Source organism: Trichechus manatus, unplaced genomic scaffold (genome assembly GCF_000243295.1).
Source record: "Trichechus manatus latirostris isolate Lorelei unplaced genomic scaffold, TriManLat1.0 scaffold00115, whole genome shotgun sequence".
Taxonomy (NCBI): Eukaryota; Metazoa; Chordata; class Mammalia; order Sirenia; family Trichechidae; genus Trichechus; species Trichechus manatus.
This window is the reverse complement of record NW_004444051.1, coordinates 2,410,625-2,433,739: the sequence shown is the minus strand read 5'-3', so window position 1 is coordinate 2,433,739 and position 23,115 is coordinate 2,410,625. Positions and strand designations below refer to the sequence as shown.

The following is a 23,115-nucleotide window of genomic DNA, read 5'->3' as shown; positions in this document are numbered from 1 at the left end:
ATTTATACCAGGTATGCAGGGATGGTTAAACATTAGAAGAACAATCAATGCAATCCATCACATAAATAAAACAAGAACCACATGATCTTATCAATCGATGCAGAAAAGGCAATTGACAAAGTCCAACACCCATTCATGATAAAAACTCTCAACAAAATAGGAATAGAAGGGAAATTCCTCAGTGTAAGTAAGGGCATTTATACAAGACCAACAGCCAACATCATCCTAAATGGAGAGACTTTGAAAGCATTCCCCTGAGAACAGGAACCAGACAAGGATGCCCTTCATCACCGCTATTATTCAACATTGTGCTGGAGGTCCTAGCCAGAGCAGTTAGGCTAGAAAAAGAAATAAAGGGCATCCAAATAGGTAGGGAAGAAGTCAAAGTATCTCTATTTGCAGATGATATGATCTTATATGCAGAAAACCCCAAAGAATCCACAAGAAACCTACTGAAACTAATAGAAGATTTCAGCAAAGTTTCAGGATACAAGATAAACATACAAAAATCAGTTAGATTCCTTTACACCAACAAAGAGACCTTGAAGAGGAAATCACCAAATCAGTACCATTTACAATAGCCCCCAAGAAAATAAATTACTTAGGAATAAATCTAACCAGAGACGTAAAAGATCTATACAATGAAAACTACAAGACACTACTGCAAGAAACCAAAAGAGACCTGCATAAATGGAAAAACATACCTTGCTCATGGATAGGTATGGATTGTGAAAATGTCAATTCTACCCCAAGCGATTTACAGATACAGTGCAATTCCAACCCAAATTCCACCGGCATTTTTTAATGAGATGGAGAAACAAATCACCAACTTCATATAGAAAGGGAAGAAGTCCCAAGCATTACTCAAAAGAAGAACAAAGTGGGTGGCCTCACACTACCTGATTTTAGAACCTATTATACCGCCACGGTAGTCAAAACAGCCTGGTACTAGTACAACAACAGATACATAGAATAATGGAACAGAATTGAGAATCCAGACATAAATTCATCCACCTATGAGCAGCTGATATTTGACAAAGGCCCAAAGTCCATTAACTGGGGAAAAGACAGTCTCTTTAACAAATGGTGTTGGCATAACCGGATATTCATCTGCAAAAACCTAAAACAAGATCCATATCTCACACCATGCATGAAAACTAACTCAAAATAGATCAAAGACTTAAATATAAAATCAAAAATGAAAAAGATCATGGAAGAAAAAATAGGGACAATGCTAGGAGCCCTAATACATGGCATAAACAAAATACGAACCATAAATAACGATGCACAAGCACTAGAAGAGAGACGAGATAAACGGGAGCTCCATAAAAATCAAACACTTATGCTCATCAAAAGACTTCACCAAAAGAGTGAAAAGACAACCTACAGACTGGGAAAAAATTTTTTGCTACGACAAATCCAATCAGCATCTAATCTCTAAAATCTACAAGATACTGCAAAACCTCAACAAAAAAAGATAAATAACCTAATTAAGAAATGGGCAGCGGATATGAACAGGCACTTCGCCAAAGAAGATATTCAGGCAGCTAACAGACACATGAAGAAATGCCCACAATCATTAGCCGTTAGAGAAATGCAGATCAAAACTACAATGAGATAGCATCTCACCCCAACAAGGCTAGCATTAATCCAAAAAACACAAAACAATAAATGCTGGAGAGGTTGTAGAGAGACTGGAACACTTATACACTGTTGGTGGGAATGTAAAATGGCACAACCACTTTGGAAATCAATTTGGCACTTCCTTAAAAAGCTAGAAATAGAAGTACCATACAATCCAGCTATCCCGTTCCTTAGAATATATCCTAGAGAAATAAGAGCCGTCACACAAATAGATATATGCACACCCATGTTTATTGCAGCACTGTTCACAATAGCAAAAAGATGGAAACAACCTTGGTGCCCGTGAACAGATGAATGGATAAACAAATCATGGCATATCCACACAATAGAGTACTACGCAACGATAAAGAACAATGATGAAGCCGTGAAACATAACATGGAGGAATCTGGAGGGCATTATGCTGAGTGAATTTAGTCAGTCACAGAAGGACAAATATTGTATAAGACCACTATTATAAGAAGTCAAGAAAAGGTTTAAACACAGAAGAAAACATTCTTTGATGGTTAGGAGGGTATGGAGGGAGGGAGAGGGTTATTTACTAACTAGATAGTAGATAAGAATTATCTTAGGTGAAGGGAAAGACAGCACACACTACAGGGGAAGTCAGCACAACTGGACTAAACCAAAGCTAAGAAGTTTCCTGAATACAATCAAACACTTTGAGGGACAGAGTAGCAGGAGTAGAGATCTGGGTACCATGCTTTCAGGGGACATCTAGGTCAACTGGCATAACAAAGCTTACTAAGAAAATGTTCTACATCCTACTTTGGTGAGTGGTGTCTGGGGTCTTAAAAGCTTGCAAGCGGCCATCTAAGAGACATCAATTGGTCACAACCACCTGGAGAAAAGGAGAATCAAGAACACCAAAGACACAGGAAAGTAGTAGCCCAAGAGACAGAAAGGGCCACATAAACCAGAGACTTCATCAGACTGAGACCAGGAAAACTAGATGGTGCCCAGCTACCACCAATGACCGCCCTGACAGAGAACACAACAGAGTGTCCCAGATGGAGCAGAAGAAAGGTGGGGTGCAGAACTCAAATTCTAGTAAGAAGACCAGACTTAATGGTCTGCCTGAGGCTGGAGGTACCCTGGAAAGCATGGCCCCTGGATTCTCTATCAGCCCAGAACTAAAACAATTTCCAAGGCCAACTCTTCAGACAAGGATTGGACTGGACTGAGAGACATAAAAGTGATGCTCGTGGGGAGTGTTCTTCTTAGCTCAAGCAGATTCAAGAGACTAAATGGGCAGCTTCTGTCCGGAGGTGAGATGGGAAGGCAGAAAGGGTTAGGAGCTGGTTGAATGGACATGGGGAATCAGGGGTGGAAAGGAGGAATGTGCTGTCACAGTATGGGCAGAGCAATTAGTGTCACATAACAATGTATGTATAAATTTTTGTATGGGAAAAAATAAAAAAAATATAAAAAAGAACAAGTAATTTTTCTTACAGAAGTAATTTCTAAACACAATAAACCATATAAAATGATGAGCTCAACGTAATCTTTACTTACATTAATAATTGCCCATTACCATTGTACATATTAAAGGTTTAAGGCACAGGAAAAATATTGAGCAGAAAAAATTATAGAGAGGCTTTCTCCAAACTTCTAAAATTGACTACAGTCATTCTCTCTTCGTATGTCATTACATACGTGACAATAACTGAAACACTCCATTAAGGTATATGGTTCAAACTGATGGAACTATTTGGTGGAATTTATTTGGTCCCATTCATAGACTCAAGCTAAGTTGTTGATGGCTTAAGTCGATGAAGGTGCATTAGTTACTTCTGACTTTATAAATGCTTTATGGTTATCCAGATACTTTTTAATTTTTTTAATTCACCATCTCCTATAGGGAGTTATATGTTATCAAAAACAATGTATTTTTTCCTCAAACATACTGGAACACTCTTGCATTCTCCATCTGACTCACTCAGACATTCTGGTAGGAGATACACAAATTTCATGTGGTAAGAACAAAAAGGCCCATCTACATACCAGTACATTTGAACAAAGGCAAAAATCTTATGGTATTTATAAAAAACAATAACAAAGAACTGTATGTACTCATTGCCTCTGAAAAGCAGACTACCTTAAAAAAAAAAAGTTCCATTCCAAGAGGACATTACATTCACACAAGGATGCTAATGAGCTTCTGCACTGAATTTGAACATTAAACTACTGGACTAATAAGTCAGCCTTTTATTTTATTTTTAGTGCAGTTGGCTGCTTGATACCAAAAGGAGTCCTGGATACATTCATGTAAATCATACATACACATTCACAAACAGTAATAAAAATCTTTCGACTGAGCCTTTGTTGGTATGAAACACTCTGCACTAAAGTATATGGTACTTAAGGCTGATGACAAAAATCTGTACTCTGTATTTATTTTAGGAAATACATATCCTATAGATTCTCATATTAAAAAAAAAAAAAACCTAATGTATTTAACACTTATCCCTAGAATAAATTCTTCATTCAAATTCTGACAGATTTTTTATTTCAAAAAGTATTGTAAGTCTCTGTTAAAGTCCCAGGGAATCAAGTTTTAAAGCACCATGATATACATAATTTCTTAGCATTTCCTCTCCACATGTTTGGATGCATTGCTTCTCTCACCTTCACCCAAGAGCCTTAGTCTATTAATAAAGCTGTGCCTGTTGAGGCCTTTTCATAATGTTTTAAAGTATGAAAGCGCATCTGTATGATTATATATATATAATATTTATGCAAATTTCTGTTAAGATTTGCAACAGTTTCAGATGTTATGCTTTCTGTTTAGCATTTAATCTATTTTTTTTTTTCCTTGCTTTTGCTACTTACTGAGCAGAACAATGAAAGAGTAAACCTACTTATTTAGGAGAGTCAGTTAATAACATGAAGTCTTCCTGTTGTTCTGTGGCCCCAATTTTAAACACACAGATTTTTCGAGGGTGATTGAACTTCACCCTTTGTGTATTAGGTAGGTCACTTCCATGTAAATTTTGAGGATGCTGGTTTATGGACTATAAACTGGAAGCATTAGCATGAATAATTCCATATTAGTATGGGTTCACACTCTATTCTATGGATACTGGACTGACTCCACAACCACCACATTTACATGGGATGGTCCACTCTTTAAATAACCATGGCAGGAAGTAAAACTTTCAGAATAAAACAAGAGGCATGATAGTATCATACTCTTCTTATAAGTCTGGCATTCTAATATTACCAGTATGAGAAAAAAAATAAAAAATATACGAAAAAAATTTAATAAGTAACAAGTCCTCCTATGGTCTTAGAGAAAAACGAGTAAAAAGTCACATCATGGAAATATTATATTTTATTACTGAATATCCATAGGCGATAATCACATTACTGAAAATCCATAGGCAATAATCACAAGCTATTTTCATGGAAACTAAACCAGGGGAAATGTCTTTAGCATGAAAGTGACTATAGGTAAAACCTTCCTTATTTGCTCTGACAAACTCCTAAATGCTCAGTTCCACTAACAAACCAGTGGTTATAATACAATTAAGCTTAGGAAAATAGTTACATAAAATTACAACTGTGAAATCTATGTATACTGCATCACAGAGAACTAACATTTTAAAGCATTTTATTGGTTATTACATAAAAGCTGTTCATAGCATCTCTCTATAAAGCAATGCATGAAGTCCATCCAAGATCTCTTCTTTCAAATTCACAAAAACAGACCAGAATTACTGGTCTGACAGAGACTAGAGGAACCCCGAGACCATGGCCTCCAGACACCCTTTTAATTCAAAACTGAAGTTACTCCCAAAGTTCACCCTTCAGCCAAAGATTACACAGGTCTATAAAACAAACAATAACACAAGTGAGGAGCATGGGTCTTAGCTCCATCATGTAAATGAGACCAAATGGGCAACACCTGCCCAAAAGCAAAGAGAAGGCAGAAAGGGACAGGAAAAAGGGATGAATGGAAATGGGGAAACTGGGGTGGAAAAGGGGAGTGTGTTGACAACATCACGGGTATTGCAACCAATGCCACAGAACAATTGGTGTATAAATTGTTGAATGAGGGGGGGAAAAAAATCTCTTCTGGCCCACTCACATAAATGGCCCCCAAATCTGTGAGAAAGTCCCCTTATGTCTGTCATGGAGAACACCATTCCCTGGAGAAAACTTCCACATCTGGGGAGTGAATTAACTTTCATCATTCATGTTAAAGTCATCGCCAAAGTGATGTCCAAGTGTTAATTCTTTGTGAATGATTTCTTCTTGGTTAGATGTCATATCTTATTTATTGTTTTTTTAGTAATACATGTGCACAATATGTTTCAAAGTGATTAGTTGTTATCCAACCCCTCAAGGTAGGTTACAGTTATATCTTGTTGATGACTGGGAAAACACACACATACAACAGAAGAGTATGTCCTCATCTTTTCAACTTTGTGATATAGTTACGGTGGCCTATTACCTTCTTGAGGCTGATCGAGAAACCAAACATTGCTTTTCATGTAAAATATTTAATGTATGTATCATGGAAATGACTCTAAAACAGTTCCCTAAAACTTTAACTTTATAGTAAAATGAGAAAGGATTAGAAGGAAAAATGAGAAAGAAAGAATATCTTTACTAAAGAAAGGAGAGTGAAAAACTTTTTATTAAAGGAAAAGAGGAGAGGCGGGGCCAAGACGGTGGAGTAGTCAGACGCTTCCAGTGGACTCTCTTACAACAAAGACCCAAAAAAACAAGTGATTTGATTATATGTGGCAATCTGGGAGCCCTGAACATCAAAGGCAGAGTTGAGGAACCAGACTGAGTGGCAGGGGGAAGGAGAGATGGTTCCGAAGCAGTGAGGAATTGCCAGACCTGACCCAGTGAAAGCCTGAGCCCTTCAAGCCTGAGCAGCTCATGGGTGAGCAGTGAGGCAGGCAAGCAGCCGTGCTCGGGAGGCACGTTTTCCGCCCCAGGAGAGACTCAGCACCAGAGACTCTACACAGCCACCCAGAACCAGTGAGAAGCAGCTCTCCACGAAAGATAAGTACTTGCGTACGGCTTACCACGTGGATCAAAAACACCCCCCTTAGGGAAAAACTCTCCCATTTACCTCCCTGCTCCCTGCTCTGTACTGGGTCCCGGACCGGCATCAGCAATTGCCGAGACCCCTGGGCTGGAAGCAGGATCCATTACATGCCTGGAGCCATTCTCCCTGCCTTGGAGAGTGAACAAATTAACAAACGGGAAAAAATAAGCTGCAGGCTCTCCTAAGGCCAGGAACTCAGGGTAGGCACAGCTCCTTTGCCTAGGCACAGGCTTAAGGGATCCACAGACTTTGAGTGACTTTCCGCCTGCATAGACTTGTGTGGGCTCATCTCAACAGCATAGGCCCTCATTACCACAGTACAACAGGGTATATACGGGAACTCTAACTTCAACTGTTTCAGCTGTGAAGTGGCAGGTTCTTGACATTTGACACTGCTCTGCCCATTAAGCAGGGTATTCACCTACCCACATCAGGGGGCTGAGGACTGGTGGCTCCACTCATGCCACCTAGCCACCTGCAAGAGGGGCCCATGAATAATAGGTGCCCCCCAGTCCTTAGTGCCAACAGCATTGGGTGCTCATAGTCCAGCTGCAAAACCCACCCACCTACACGCTGTAGGGAACACGGACACGCCTTCCTCCTGGACACTCGGGGGTGGCCGTCAGCACCCCACCTTGCTCAGAGTGTGTCCCCCTGCTGCAGCCAGATGCCTGTGCCTACCCCAATCACCCATGCCCGTCTAGGACTGTAGGTGAGAGCCCGCATCACACACTTGGTGGCTATCTACCTGGGCACCTGAGCTGAATCTATACAGGAGGAGTGGGCAGACTCCTGAGCTCACATACTAGTAACAGATCTAACCACCTGGTGACAGGACATTAGAGCTTCAAAGGTGCCAATAATCAAACCAGCTCATACGAGCAGCCTATTTGGGCATATCAAAACAAAACAAGAAGCTAGGGCACAGTACACAAACATAAATAAATACAATAACTTATTGATGGCTCAGAGACAACAGTCAATATCAAATTATATAAAGAGGCAATCCATGATGGCTTCAGCAAGCTCCCAAAATAAAAAATCTAGACATTTTCCAGAGGAGGAAAACTTCTTGGAATTACCGGAGACAGAATACAAAAGATTAATATACAGAACTCTTCAAGAAATTAGGAAGGAAATTAAGCAAAATGCAGAACATGCAATAGAGGAAATTAAAAAGATTAGAGAAGAACATAATGACAAATTTAACAGGCTGCAAGAATTCAGAGAGAGACAGCAATCAGAAATCCAGAAGATTAACAATAAAATTTCAGAATTAGACAACTCAGTAGAAAGTCAGAGGAGCACAACTGAGGCAATGGAAGTCGGAATTAGTGAGAGTGAAGATAAAGCACTTGACACCAACTTATTTGAGGAAAAATCAGAAAAAGGATTTAAAAAAATGAAGAAACCCTAAGAATTATGTGGGACTCTATCAACAGGAGTAACCTATGAGTGATCAGAGTACCAGAATAGGGGGGGATAACAGAAAATACAGAGAGAATTGTTGAAGATTTGTTGGCAGAAAACTTCCTGATATCGTGAAAGATAACAAGATATCTATCTAAGATGCTCATCAAACCCTACATAAGGTAGATCCCAAAAGAAAGTCACCAAGACATATTACAATCCAACCTGCCAAAACCAAAGACAAAGAGAATTTGAAGAGTGGCAAGGGATAAAACAAAAGTCATCTACAAAGGAGAGTCAATAAGAATAAGCTCGGACTACTCAGCAGAAATCATGCAGGCAAGAAGGCAATGGGATGACATATATAAAGCCTTGAAGGAAAAAAAAAATGCCAGCCAAGAATTATATATCCAGCAAAACTGTCTCTCAAATATGATAGCGAAATTAGGGCATTTCCAGATAAACAGAAGTGTAGGGAATTTGCAAAAACCAAACCAAAATTACAAGAAATATTAAAGGGGGAGTCCTCCGGTTAGAAAATCAGTAACATCAGATAACAACCCAAGAGTAGAACACAGGACAGAGCAACCAGATATCAATGCAGATAGGGAAATCACAAAAGTAAATCAAAGCTAAAACACTGAAAATAGAGAAACAGATGTCAATACGTAAAAGATGACAACATTAAAACAAAAAAGGGACTTAAAAAATGTAGACATAGATTTTTCATATGCAGAGGAAGTCAAGGTGATAGAAAGAAATAAAAGACTGGTATAAAGTTAGAAAAATCAGGGTAAATATTAAGGTAACCACAAAAGAAACTAACAATCCTACAAGTCAAAATAAAAAACTAGAAAAATATAGACTCAGCACACACAAAATCAACAACAATGAAAAAGATGAAAAGAAAATACATAAAGAAAAACGACTCAGCACAGAAAATTAAGTGGAACAGAGGATTTAACCTTGACAACCATCCATTTGGTTGGGGCTTGAAGAAACGTGTTCCTGTCTCTCTTTTAACTACATTAGTTTAAACCACCACCAGTTGCCATTGAGTCGATTCTGGCTCATGGTGACCTCAGGTGTCACAGTAGAACCGTACTCCGTAGGGTTGTCAATGGCTGTTTTTTTCAGAAGGAGATAGCTAGGTCTCTTTCTGAAGTGCCTCTGGGTAGACCTAAGCAACTAAGCACATTAACTGTTTGCACGGTGACCCGAGAACGCCCCATTAGTTTAAAAGGGAACTCTAAATTTGTAACAGAAAAAGCACAACTGTGCTGAGACCTATGTCCTGGTGATCATGCTTTACAGTGAGGGACTGTTGGACCAGGATGGACATGGCCCTATCACAACTATCCACTCAGAGTCAGTTTTCCCAAATACTAGGCGTAAGGGCCCAAGGAAGCCAACACCCTCTTAGTCAACCTTTGCCACGTCCGTGGTGCCACCATCTATTGAACAGACTTCCTGTGTTTGGGGCTCTTCCCGCAATGTGAGCACCACCTCCCGAGTTAGAAGCTGGAACTGACTTTCTTACTGTCAGCATGTGACTGGGCTCCACCATTCAGATGCACACATGCAATAATTCACTTTGCAAGAGAACAACCTGAGGATGCAGAAGCTGCATAGAATCCACCTTCTGACTGAGGTGAGGGAGTATGACAGACTCATCCAAGTCTCAGAGACAGAAGGAGGAAGTGCTGGTGGTGCAGTTCCAGACAGAAGAATTTCATGGTACAAGCAGTGAGGTCCCTATTGTCGTTGTTGTTAGCTGCCTTGGAGTCAGCCACCAATTGATGGCGACCCCATGCACAATGGAACAAACAAAATGCCACCCAGTCCTGTGTCATCCCCATGATCAGTTGTGGACCAGGCTGCTGTGATCCGTAAGGTTCTCACTGGCTGATTTTTGGAAGTGAATGGCCAGGCCTTTCTTCCTACTCCATCTTAGTCTGGAAGCGCCACTGAAACCTGTTCAGTATCATAGCAACATGCAAGCCTTCACTGACAGACAAGTGGTAACTGTGCATGAGGTCCATTGGCCAGGAATTGAACCCTGGTCTCCTGCGTGGAAGGAGAGAATTCTACCACTGAACCACCAATTGCCCTCACTAGAGTTGGGTAATTCTCCAGAGATTCTATGAGCTACCTAATATCTTTTATTAAATTCATTTCCTGTGTAAAATAAATAAATAAAGGAAAAGAGAATCATCTTGATAATTAGTTATAACTTCTTATATTTATTGCCTTATTTTTACAAGCTATTAAAATTAGTAACCTCAGATTCAGTAATGGCGTGGGAATTTAACATTAATAGACCGGTTGACCTATTTCTCTAGCAATACAAGATTGTTACCTGTAGTCCACAATTTATATAATCCCATTTGAAAAAGTACACGAACTAGTATAAAGCACAATCTATATTTCATGCTAGAAATATAGTACCCCATTTACAATTAATCTTCCCAGATTAATATACTCTATATCATTATCTCTTTCCAACACTGTAACATTATCATCTCCACTTATACTTCCTATTTGTGGAAAATATTAAAATAGCTTCTAAGGAAAATACATCCGTTTTCTATAGCATTATTAAGTGCTTTATATAACTACCAACTACTTTGAGCCTATGGTTGGTTATAAAACCTGGAGAGAAAAAAGCTTTTAAATTTCAGATTAATAATGAATCTTATGAAAACACTAGAAGTTAAAATTTCAAAATGTACAGCCTCTTTATAATAACAAGAATATTCTTTAATATGAGAAAAATAAATTATTTCTATATTTAAGGAAGAATGGCATCATCTCTTAAGAATTCAAAAAAACTAATGAATTATATTTTTCCTGATAATACCTAACAAGGCAACAGCAACTTAATTTAATCAGTGCAGAAAATGTGTGATCAGGAACTGGTTTCATTATGAGAATTTTTAAACTTTTTTCAACAATTTCTCACAAACAGCTTATGATTATATAGAAAGCAATCTACTTGGAGGTTTCATCTCACTTCAACCAACCATGAAAATAAATATTTGCTGATATCCCTTGGAGCAAAAATATGGACAAAACCATCCTAATAGAAATAAAGCAGAAAGCAAGTGAAATTGAGCAGCGAAAAACTTCACGTAATCTACATTTTTTCTTCCTATTACACTGTCTTCTGTTTTTTTTTTGGGGGGGGGGAACACCAGGGGGGAACTCAATTTTGTAGGGACCAAAATCGAGTTTTCTGATAACAATAACATGAGGGAGAAGGAAGGGATATTATTGCTTAAAGTAGACCGGATCACTGAAAAGCCATAGGATATGTGAATTTGCAAACCAGCCAGACAGGCTACATCACATAATTTGGTGTTCCTTTATAATTCCTTCCTGAGTGTGTGCCATTAAAGCCTTGAGTATTAAACTCAAAAGCATTTAAGGGAGGGACCTGACAACAGTAATCATTAACACTCTGAATGAAGGTTTCTCCTCCTTCCAAAATGAAATCCCTGCACTGTCTTTTCAGTTTGTTTAAGGTGGATTTGGGCTAAGGAGGAAGAAAGAAAAGAATATCAACAAGTGGTGGAAACATTTTAATCTCTTGCCATCTCCAAACTTATCTCTGAAACTAAATTGCAATTTGTTCATTGAAGAGTTTATTGCTTTACGAAAATATTACGTTTTCCTAATATTATTTCTTTAAAATTCTATGCCTTCATAGATGGCTTTAAAATAAGCTGCCATCTACGCAATAATCTCGCTTCTAAATTTACAAAGAAGTATACAATAGGAGTGGTCCTATTCTCTTTATCCTTTACAAAGGGGCCAATTATCTTCCAGTGCGAATTCCCCTCAGTCCCTTATTTAATTTTTTTAAACGACTTTTAAAAACACACTATAAAAATAAGTCATTTTCCTTTAGTAGCTATTAAAGGTTATCTAGTCTCTCAGCCACTGATTTTAAAATTCAATAGGTAGTATTCAGCCATATTGTCATATTATGTTTAGCAATAACTGTATGCTTATTGTTCAAGTATTATAACCCTTCATTTCTCTTATAATCTGTATATTCTCTTTTTGAAATCCATCTATGCCACAACAGCATAGTCTTTGTTTTGTTCGTTGTTATCATTTTCCTGTGGACTAGTGATTTTTACTTCTGGCCTTGGCGGTCTTTGAGGGTCTAGGTCAGCCTGGAGGAAAAGAAATCAAAACAAAGATACTTTAGACTCCAAAGAAAATAAAACTTATGAGAACAAAATTACTCAATATTCCATTTAATCATATAAATATTCAACCAGAAACAGTTCCTGGGTTCCCTTTAATTTTTAGTCTGTCATTGCCTGGTGGACTTGCCATTCTCAACACTTCCCTTTTACAGAATCCCTTTCTGGGATCATAAACCAGTATGTGCTTTAGGGGCACATACTCATTTTTTATACTGTGAGCTTTATTTTTCTCAGTTTTTTTTTTTTTTTTGAGTTTTCCTTTCCAACAGCATATCTGTACTTTTCATTTTAGCATTTTCAGAGAAAAGGGAAGAGAAAAATGCAGCAGTTCCACCAGTATGTTCCCTTAATCTAGCCCCATACCTGATTCTCTTCTAATTTTAGTTTTCTCTAGAATTCACAATTTCCTTACAAATATGATACTATACTTGATCAGAGAAGGGGGCATTGGGGGTTCAGTGGTAGAATTTTCTCCTTCCACTCCAGAAACCCAAGTTTAATTTCCGGCCAATGTACCTCAAGTGCAGCCACCACCCGTCTGTCATTGGAGGCTTGTGTGTTGCTCTGATGCTGAACAGGTTTTAGCAGAGTGTTCAGACTAAGACAGACTAGGAGGAAAGGCCTGGTGATCTACTTCTGAAAATTAGCCAATGAAACCTTATGGATCACAACAGTCCAATCCACAATCGATCATGGGGATATGCAGGACCAGGCAGCGTTTCATTCCATTGTGCATGGGGTTGCCATAAGTTGGGGCTGACTCCACAGTAGCTACCAACAACAACTTGGTAAGAGCAGGGAAGGAAATCAAAATGCAGAGGCAGCATTTCTTCAAATGCAACTACTGTCCCTGCCACTCGGACTTCTTACATGTTATTATTCACGTTGTCTCATTTACAATGTCTTTCCCCTACTAGCCTGAAAATTGAGGGTGGTGAGATTAGAATTTGATGGTTTACAAACTCAGCTCTGTGGAGTCTTGGAGGTTCCACAACCCCAGCAGGGCCACCAACCTGGGGGACAACAGAACAGGAGCCCCTGGTCCCCTACCCTACAGTCCACCTTTTATGCTGTAAAAAAAAAGAAAAAAATACTTCTGGAACTACATCTCATTTCACAATATTATCTTGTGAAATGTTTTGAATACTATCTAGAATATAGTAAAAGCTCAATAAATGTCAATTGCTTATTGCGTATTTGTCGTGTGTTCCCCGATGTTTTCCTATAATCATCTCTCACTTTGCATAAGACATGTAACATGTAACAAAGTATTACACAGGCATTTTAAGTCACTATATAAGAATTCTTTTGTAAAGTTAATTATTAATTTCTAATGTACAACTCATACAAAGCTGGGTTTTCATGTATTTCTTTTGCTTAAAGTATACCTGTGCTAATACTTTAGGAAGAACAGGAGTAAAGATATTCACATTATAAGAGGAGATGAGTCAAATAACATTAAATCTCATTGTGGGTAAATGAACCAACTTAGGAATTTATATAGTTCTTAAAATTCGTAACTAGCCATATATAGGGCACTTGCTCATTTGAGTTCCCAAGTACCTGCTAGATTCATCCCCAATATATACCATGAACTCCTGTATTTCAAGCTCTTGCCAAGTAACATAACATCAGTCTCTACTGATGCTCACTTCCTATCAAAGGCCTATTTTCAGAAGTTGTATTTATGGAAGATGAAGGACAGGCAATCAGTCCTTCATTTCTGCAAAATCTACTTTAGGGTTTAACGTTGCTTTAGCTAGACCACTTGGATCTTACTAAGTCCCACATAAAATTATGCTTTGGTTTCATGCTGCAAACTTTCATGGAAGGCCACTACAACAAAGAGATACATGAAACCTACTATTGCAATTGCCATATTAAGTGACATTGAAAACAGTCCCCTACATTATTGTGCTTCCTAAATGATTCCCCTAGACAAAGAATTCTATTTCCTTTGAGAAATCTTTTTTTTTTTTTTGCCGTCCTTCAGAAACTATTTTTTTTCCCATATGAAGGGAAAGAGAATCCCATAATTGACTGTGTTTTCCTTTTTATTTTAGCTACCAATGTCTTCAAGATCCAATTTTTAGCTAAACTTTAATAACTATATAGAACTGCATATGGGGAATTCTTATAGACTAAGACTGTGATTATCTCACCTTGAGAAAAATAAAGTGAAAAGTATGCTGAGTGTTTTCATTTACATGTTTAAGAATGTTTTCCTGTAAGTGGTAAATTATCAGTGGATTACACATAATTTTGTACTGGTCATTGGAACCTGACCCCAAGAATGTTTTGCATTTCTAACTAAACTTGGTCTTCCCAAGCAAAATAAAATAGAAAAGTTGCCATTCATCATAGTGGATGTCAGAGATTACTGCCTTGAGAGAGGTGGGCCCTAACCTGATGGAGAAGCTTCAAGGGATAAGCAGAAGAGAGAAAGTTATGGAGTACAACCTGCCTTCAGATGATGCTATGAGACTCAACTCAAGCCTGACAGCAATTGTTTCATATTCATCACCAAGGAACTTCATCTATCCTATGGGAGAATACAAGGAATTGGGAATATCCTGCTTTGGGGTCAGTGGTGGGTGGTTTTGCTACATATTTCTTTATCCTCTATATATAACAGAACTACATACTACTAAGTTCCCAGTATATTGAACACTTAATTAATCCATGTAAGGAAGACAAAGCAAACTAGCATGTAATACTTCTAGAGAGCAAAAAAGTCACTCATAATAGATATAGTAATCTTTATATAATCTTTTTACTCTCACTGGTCTTGATATTCTTCTCTGGTTTGTATCTTCCCTTGTCTTAACTTATTTTTGTTATTCATAATTTTTAATTGTATATGTTCTTAGAAGCCTCTGTAAATATTTTTATAGAATGAGTAGGAAATGGATGGATGGATGGATGACAGACGGGCAGACATGTGAACTAACAGATAGATGACAATACTTGTTAACTAATTAAAATAATGTAGACAAATAAATGGTATTGGATTCTTCCCTACTCATTGTTTCAAATGCAAGTCCTACAATGCTTAAATAATTCCGAGCGTGCGTGCACACGCACGTGCACACATACTCATGCATACCCACAAATTCATGCATGCACACAAGTGAGCACAAGCAACAGAAATACCTCAGCCTGTCCACTGCCAACTCCTTGAGACTTTCTTTCCTTATCCACTTCTGGTTGAGGCTGATTATTAACCTGGTCCAGTTCCTCACCGTTTTCTTCATCAGTGCTTCCATTTACACGAGCAGGACCTGCCTGCCTCTCCCTGTGATCCAGAGTCTCCCTGGTTTGCTCAGGCTCATCTGTAGCCTCCTGACCTCCTTCATCTTCAACTTCACCGTTCATTCCTGAAAAATCACTCTGTTCTATATCCTTGTTTTCTTTCTCTCCATCTTCTTCCTCATCTACTATTTCTGCTGGCCTCTGCAATCAAAAGTAAGAAGTATAACAGAGACTTTTCCAGGGAGCATTATAATAAAGCAATAATTTATTGTATTACTGTCAAGTGAAACTTCTTTATATTTGCATAGTACTTTACAGTATATAATATGTTAACCTTTACTGAGTATCTACTGTGTGATACAATTTATGGGATTTTCTCTTTCAATTCTCACAACAATCCTATGAAGTTGGTATTATTCTCATTTTACAGATGAGAAAACTAAGGCACAGCCTTACTAAGTATCTAGCCCCAGATCCCACTATGTATGAGTGGAAGAGCCAGGATTTGAACTAAGCATGTAACTCCAGAACCGATGCTCTTAATCCTCATGCCAGACAGGAAACTGAACCGCAGAGACCTGTGGCCAATGTCTGGGAGTGTCTAGCCCAGAAAAGATTATATCCTTACTTCCAAGGGTGATGGCTCCAGGATATAAACCCAGGTTTTCTGATATGGAATGTGGAAAGCTTTCCATGCAATGCCTAAGAAAGCTGACGATATACCTCTAACAACAAAAATCAGTTGTCAAGCAGATCCAAGGCCAAGAAACTAAACATCCTTTCTATAAAAATAATACATGCTAAAATATTTTATAAGCTCCAATTAGGCATTTTCACTGCTATTTAGATACATGCAAATCTGCAGGATGCTGAGCTTCAGAGGCAACATAGTAGAGGAAGAAAGACCCAGGTTCAAGTCCTGGCCAGGCACTTACTGGCTGTTCCTTAGCTTCTGTGAGTTTCAAATTCTCCACTTGTAAAATGGGAATATAATAAACATTTGTGGAGATTAAATAAGTTATGCATGTGAAGATTGTTGAAATGGCACATTTTGTTACATATATAAGTACCACAATAAAAAATACAAATAAGTTCAAAAATTTTAATTAAAAAAAAAACATTAAAAAATAAATGATGGAAAAAAATGAGGTAAGTTATATAAAGCGCCTAGCACAGTACCTGGCACATCACAGATCCTAAAAAAAATTACAAACCTTTCCCGTTTGTTGTGATACATTCTCTCCTGGAGCTATCATATTTCTTCATTTTCCCCAACGAGGTAATGGTTTTTTTAAAAAAAAACAACAAGGTAGAAAGAACACAGAATTTGTTCTATTGTTAGAATCCCAGACCTGCCTCTTCCTAGGGGTCTGACATTGGGCAAGTTGCTTAATCCTCCAGCCTCTGTAAAATGACCTCTCTCTCAACTCTGCAAGTCCATCTCTTCTAATTGCTCAAATAATTGTTACGGGACCACTAATGGGCTTTTTGCAAAAGTTAATATAATGCTGTCAGTTTGGGTACTATAAAACCACGATAACCCACTGGCGTCAATTCCAACTCATAGTGACCATAGGCGGGAGCAGAACTGCCCCATAGGGTTTCCAAGGCTGTAAATCTTTATAGAAGCAGATTGCCACATCTTTCTCCCATGGAGAAGCTGGTGGGTTTCCAAACCACTGAACTTTTGGTTAGCAGCTGAGCTCTTAACCACTGCACCACCAGGGCTCCTTGGGAAGTACAGAAGAAAGAAAATAAAGGGGAGTAGGCTAAAAAGTTCAGGATACAATTCAACACAATACCATTTTGAAGAGGAAAGAGTTGGAACTAAAAATTCCTATATTCTGTCAGAAAAAAAAAGTCTCAAATTGTATTATACCAAGGACGCACTTTTAAAAATGCAGGAAAAGTAATTAGTTGCTCTTAAGGTATTCTGAGAACCATAGTGTCTGGCATCATGTGTGTTACGTAAACGAGCTCAGAGCACAGCAGGCGAGAAAGACATACAGTCGATTCTCATTGTTCACGTAGTTATGGTCTATAAAGTCACTGTGGACACTGGGTTAGCAAATACTGAACCACTGCTGCTAGGGGAAACACAGGGTTCTATATGAGAACAAAACATTTCTGGATTTCTATTAAAGACTTCTGGTGTAGGAGGAAACATTATAAAGATTGTTAGGCAGAGTACCTGAAGCAGTACATAACAGAAACCCAGAAATACTGCACCAGCAATGGCCAGTAAGAGCGATTTCTTTTTAAATTACCTCTGAAAATTGGATAATTGTAAATCACTCTCCTAGATATGGTTTCAATTCTTACTGTGCCTAAACTTGCCTTATTCAGGGAAACTTTTGGTTTTGGTTTTAAAGAAATTTATAGTGTTTCTTAATTTTAAAAATTAATTATTATATTTATTATATTATTTATGTTATATTCACATTATATTAACCTACCAATTAATTACATTATATTAATATACTCATTAATTTGCATTAATTATATGGATTCTATTAATTATATTAATATTTTGTTCTATAATATTATTATTATAAGAGAAAACTCATAATTTACTATAATTATTTAAGAACCTAAATAATTATATGGTCCTTGCCTCTCTGACAGTATATCATAAAAGCTTGCTAAAGCCCATTAAGGTAGCCACTCTGTCTAAGTAGGAAAAAGATCTGTTTTGCTTTCTGACATCTGGATTTATATCTAAAATTGCAAAATGATCAAGTGTTATTTTTTAGTTTTTAATTTTGTACTTCTCAATCTTATCCCTTCACTCAACTCAATCCCTAAACATACTGTATTATATACTGCACTCTAATATCTCTTCTAAAGGAAGAAGATGCCAAAGTTGAATACATCCAGCCCTAAATTCAGGCTTCTGTTCTCTTCACCATTATTGCCACTCCTATTAACGAGCAATATTACGCTTTCATCCCATTATTTCTATTAGACTTTCCCAGTACAGCTATTTTAGTAGTCATCAAATGAAGCTGCATCTAGTTAACTCAAATGGAAGAAATGCAAGATTATGGTGCTGAAATACAATTTGATCAATTTAAATAGGACAGTAACATTAGTTAAAAGGCTTATAATCCTTTAAAATATCCTGAGTCTGGAACAAAATTTATTATTACTATGACACTAAAATTCAGAGCAAAAAATTAAAAAAAAAAAAATTGCTGCTATGACAGACCTGTAACGAATAAATGAAAAGCAATGTGCTTTTTGGTGTAATCTCCTTTGAAGCAGACATTAAATTATTAAAGATGTTTCCAGTGTATACATCAATCAAATCATCCCCAGAAGGAACACTGGGTTTTATACGCATACGTACACACACACAGACACACACACACACACAGATAAAATCTATACTATGGTGAGGGCCTGCAAACAAGTAAAAGAGAGCATGCCTTTTACAAGATGGTGGGTGTCCACAGTGGGAGAGAGCTATTCTTGTGGAGCAAAGGAAATATAAGGGGCAAAGAAGGAACAAGTTACACACTTCCTCAACCCCTCCCTCCTTCTCTCTCTGCAGGAAAGCTATTGAAGAGGAATCTGGTATTCCTTACACAACTCAGAACTGACACCCAACACTTGCAGTGAGACTCTCACAAAGGAGAAATTACTCAGGCGAATGAGGTTCTCAGGAGGCCATCAGCAGGACTATGGTTACTATCATCTCATAGCTAGAACCCCTGCCCTGGGAGTTAGATAGTTCACTAAAGTTGTTAGGTGCCAATTTCAACTCATGGTGACACCATGTGACAAAGTAGAACTGCTCCATAGTGTTTTCTAGGCTGAAATCTTCATGGGAGCAGATTGTCAGGTTGTTCTCCCATGGAGCTGCCAACTCAAGGTTGGTGGATTCAAACTGCCAACATTTTGGTTAGCAGTGTAGCTCTTAACAACTGCACCACCAGGGCTTTCAACAATAACAGACACTCTCCCCAAAAATTACTTGGAATGATTATGGGATAATGGGAAAATATCAAGCTAAGCTCTAAGGAGGTCTTATGGAAGTTTCCAGAAGGCAAAGGCTCTTTCTTGTGCATCTTTGTGTCTACAACCAGGTTTAACACAGGGCCTTCACATGTGTTGTCTTGAATTAAACACAAATGTTCCTCCTACAGATAAAAAGCCAGCATAATATGTGACTTCAGCAAAGTATTGATGATGATGATGAGGCTCACATTTATTGAGCACTCCCTGGTACCTGGCACTATGCTCAATACACCTCGTATGCATAATTAAACTTAAACCAACCTCACAGCAATTACTGGAGGGAAATACTGTTATTATCCCATTTTGCAGATAAGGAAACTGAAGCATAAGAAGGTGGGTAAACTTGCCCAAAGTCTCACAAGTAAGAAGTGGACTGTAAAAACTATTTCCAAGATAATGTATCAAGAAAACAAAACCAAGCCAGTAGTTGTCAGATCAAACTGTGCTCCAAAGGGTTTTCAACAGTTGTGATCTTTTGGAAGCAGATCACCAGGCCTTTCTTCCTAAGCACCTTTGGGTGGATTCAAACTGCCAACCTTTCAGATAGTAGCCAAGTGCCTAACCATCTGCATCACCCAGGGAGGAATACTGCAAACTCAACTCTTTTTTTTTTTAAATTGTACCGTAAATGAAGATTTACAGAATAGTTTCTCATGAAAGAGTTAGTAAACATATTATTGTTTTATGACAATGGTTAACAACACCATGACATGTCAACACTGTCCCTTCTCCACCTTAGGTTCCCTATTACCTGCTTTCCTGTCCCCTCCTTCCTTCTAGTCCTTGTCCCTGGACTGTCATGCCCCACTAGTCTTGTTTTGTTTTATGGGGCTGTCTAACCTTTGGCTGAATGGTGAACCTCGGGAGTGACTCCATTAGTGAGCTCAAAGTATGTCCAGGGACCATATTCTAGGAGTTTCTCCAGTCTCTATCAGGCCAGTAAGTCTGGTCTTTTTTTGTGAGTTAGAATTTTGTCTACATTTTTCTCCAGCTCTATCCAGGACCCTCTGTTGTGATCCTGGTCAGAGCAGTCAGTGGTGGTAGCCGGGCATCATCTAGTTGTACTGGACTCAGTTTGGTGGAGGCCATGGTAATTGTTGTCCCTTAATCCTTTGGACTAAACTTTTCCTTGTATCTTGATTTCTTCATTCTCCCTTGCTGCCAAAGGGGTGAGACCATGGGAGTATCTTAGATGGCTGCTCAAAGGCTTTTAAGACCTCAGATGCTACTGACCAAGGTAGAATGTAGAACAGTTTCTTTATAAACTGTATTATGCCAATTGAGCTAGATGTTTCCTGAGATCATGGTCCCCACAACCCTCCGCCCAGCAATTCAGCCCCTCAGGGAGTTTGGATGTGTCTATGGAGCTTCCATGACCTATCCTTGTACAACCTGTGCTGCCTTCCCCAGTATTGTGTACCACGTTACCCTTCACCAAAGTTACCACTTATCTATTGTCTATTTAGTATCCCCCCCCCACATACTCCACCCATCTCTCGTAACCAACAAAGATTGTTTCTTTTTGTGTGTAAACTTTTTCATGAGTTTTCAGCAGAGGTATCATACGATATTTGTCCTTTTGTGATTGACTTATTTCAGTCAGCGTAATGTCCTCCAGTTTCATCCACGTCATGAGATAGTTCACAGATTCATCACTGTTCTTTATTGTTGCATAATACTCCACTGTGTGTATGTACTATAGTTTGTTTATACATTCATCTGTTGAGGGGCATCTAGGTTGTTTCCATCTTTTTGCTATTGTGAGCAATGCTGCCATGAGCATGCATATGCATATGTCTATTCGTGTGACAGTTCTTATTTCTCTGGGATATATTCCTAGGAGTGGAACTACTGGATCGTACGGTATTTCTATTTCTAGATTTCTAAGGAAGCGCCATATCACTTTCCAAAATGGTTGTATTATTTTGTATTCCCACCAGCAGTGCATAAGAGTTCTAATCTCCCTGCAGCCTCTCCAACATTTGTTATTTCCAGAGTTTTTAATTCATGTCAGTAATGCCGGGGTGAGATGATATCTCATTATGGTTTTAATTTGCATTTCTCTAATGGTTAGTGAATGCGAGCATTTCCTCATGCGTCTGTTGGCCACTTGAATATCTTCTTTGGTGAAGTGTCTTCATTTCCTTTGCCCATTTTTCAATTGCATTGTTTTGTCTTTTTGTTGTAGAGGTGTTGGATTTTCTTGTAGATTACGGAGATTAGACTTCTGTCTGACTTGTACTGTTCAAAAACTTTTTCCCAGTCTGTAGGTTTTCTTTTTACTCTTTTGGTGAAGTCTTTTGATGAGCATAAGTGTTTGATTTTTAGAAGATCCTAGTTATCTAGCTTATCTTCTGGAGTTTGTGTGTTGTTGCTTATGGTTTGTATCCTATTACTGCTGTGTATTAGGGACTCTAGTGTTGATTCTATTTTTCCTTCTCTGAACTTTATAGTTTTTGGCTTTATGTTTAGGTCTTTGATCCATTTTGAATTACTTTTTGTATATAGTGTGAAGTATGGGTCCTGTTTCATTGTTTTGCAGATGAACATCCAGTTTTGCCTGCAGCATTTGTTAAAAAGACTATCTTTCCCCATTGGATGGACTTTGGGCCCTCGTCTAAGATCAGGTGACCATAGGTGGATGGATTTACATCTGGATTCTCAATTCTGTTCCACTGGTCAATGTATCTGTCGTTGTACCAGTATCAGGCTGTTCTGACTACCACAGCTGTATAGTAGGTTCTGAGGTCAGGTAGTGTGAGTCCTCCTACTTTATTCTTCTTCCTCAGTACTGCTTTACTTATTCGGGGCTTCTTCCCTTTCCATAGAAAGTTAATGATTAGTTTTTCCATCTCTTTGAAGAATGTTGTTGGTATTTGGATAAGGACTGCATTGTATTTGCAAATTGCTTCTGGTAGAATTGCCATTTTCACAAGGTTGAGTCTACCTATCCATGAGCATGGTATGTTTTTCCATTTATATAGATCCCTTTGGGTTTCTTGCAGTAGTGTTTTGTAGTTTTCTTTGTATAGATCTTTAACATCTCTGGTTAGATTTATTCCTAAGTATTTTATTTTTTTAGGGGCTATTATAAATTGTATTGTTTTCCTGATTTCCTTTTCATCGTACTCTTTATTGGTGTATAGGAATCCAACTGATTTTTGTATGTTCATCTTGTATCCTGCTTCTCTGCTGAATCTATAAGTTCTAGTAGTTTTCTCATGGAGTCTTTTGGGTTTTCTATGTATAGTATCATATCGTCGGCAAACAGGGACAGTTTAACTTCTTCATTACCAGTTTGGATGCCCATATTTCTTTTCCTGGCCTTATTGCTCTAGCTAGAACTTCCAGGACAATGTTAAATGGGAATGGTGATAAAGGGCATCCTTGTCTTGTTCCTGTTCTCACGGGGAATGTTTTCAGCCTCTCTTCATTAAGAATGATGTTGGCTGTTGGTTTTGCATAGATGCCCTTTATTATGTTGAGAAATTTCCCTTCTATACCTATTT

At 38.2% G+C, this 23,115-nt stretch overlaps 1 protein-coding gene across 1 annotated transcript in view; it reads right to left on the bottom strand.

The window, feature by feature from the left end:
* Positions 1–11,744: 11,744 nt before the first annotated feature.
* The window catches only part of DCDC2 (doublecortin domain containing 2), a 292,326-nt gene continuing 280,955 nt past the window's right edge, over positions 11,745–23,115 (bottom strand). The window contains exons 9-10 of the mRNA XM_004383992.2: positions 15,488–15,787; positions 11,745–12,298 (exon numbers count right to left, since the gene is read on the bottom strand). Of these exons, the coding sequence (XP_004384049.1) occupies positions 12,194–12,298; positions 15,488–15,787 (405 nt within the window). The 3' untranslated portion in view covers positions 11,745–12,193. The remainder of the gene's footprint in view (positions 12,299–15,487; positions 15,788–23,115) is intronic.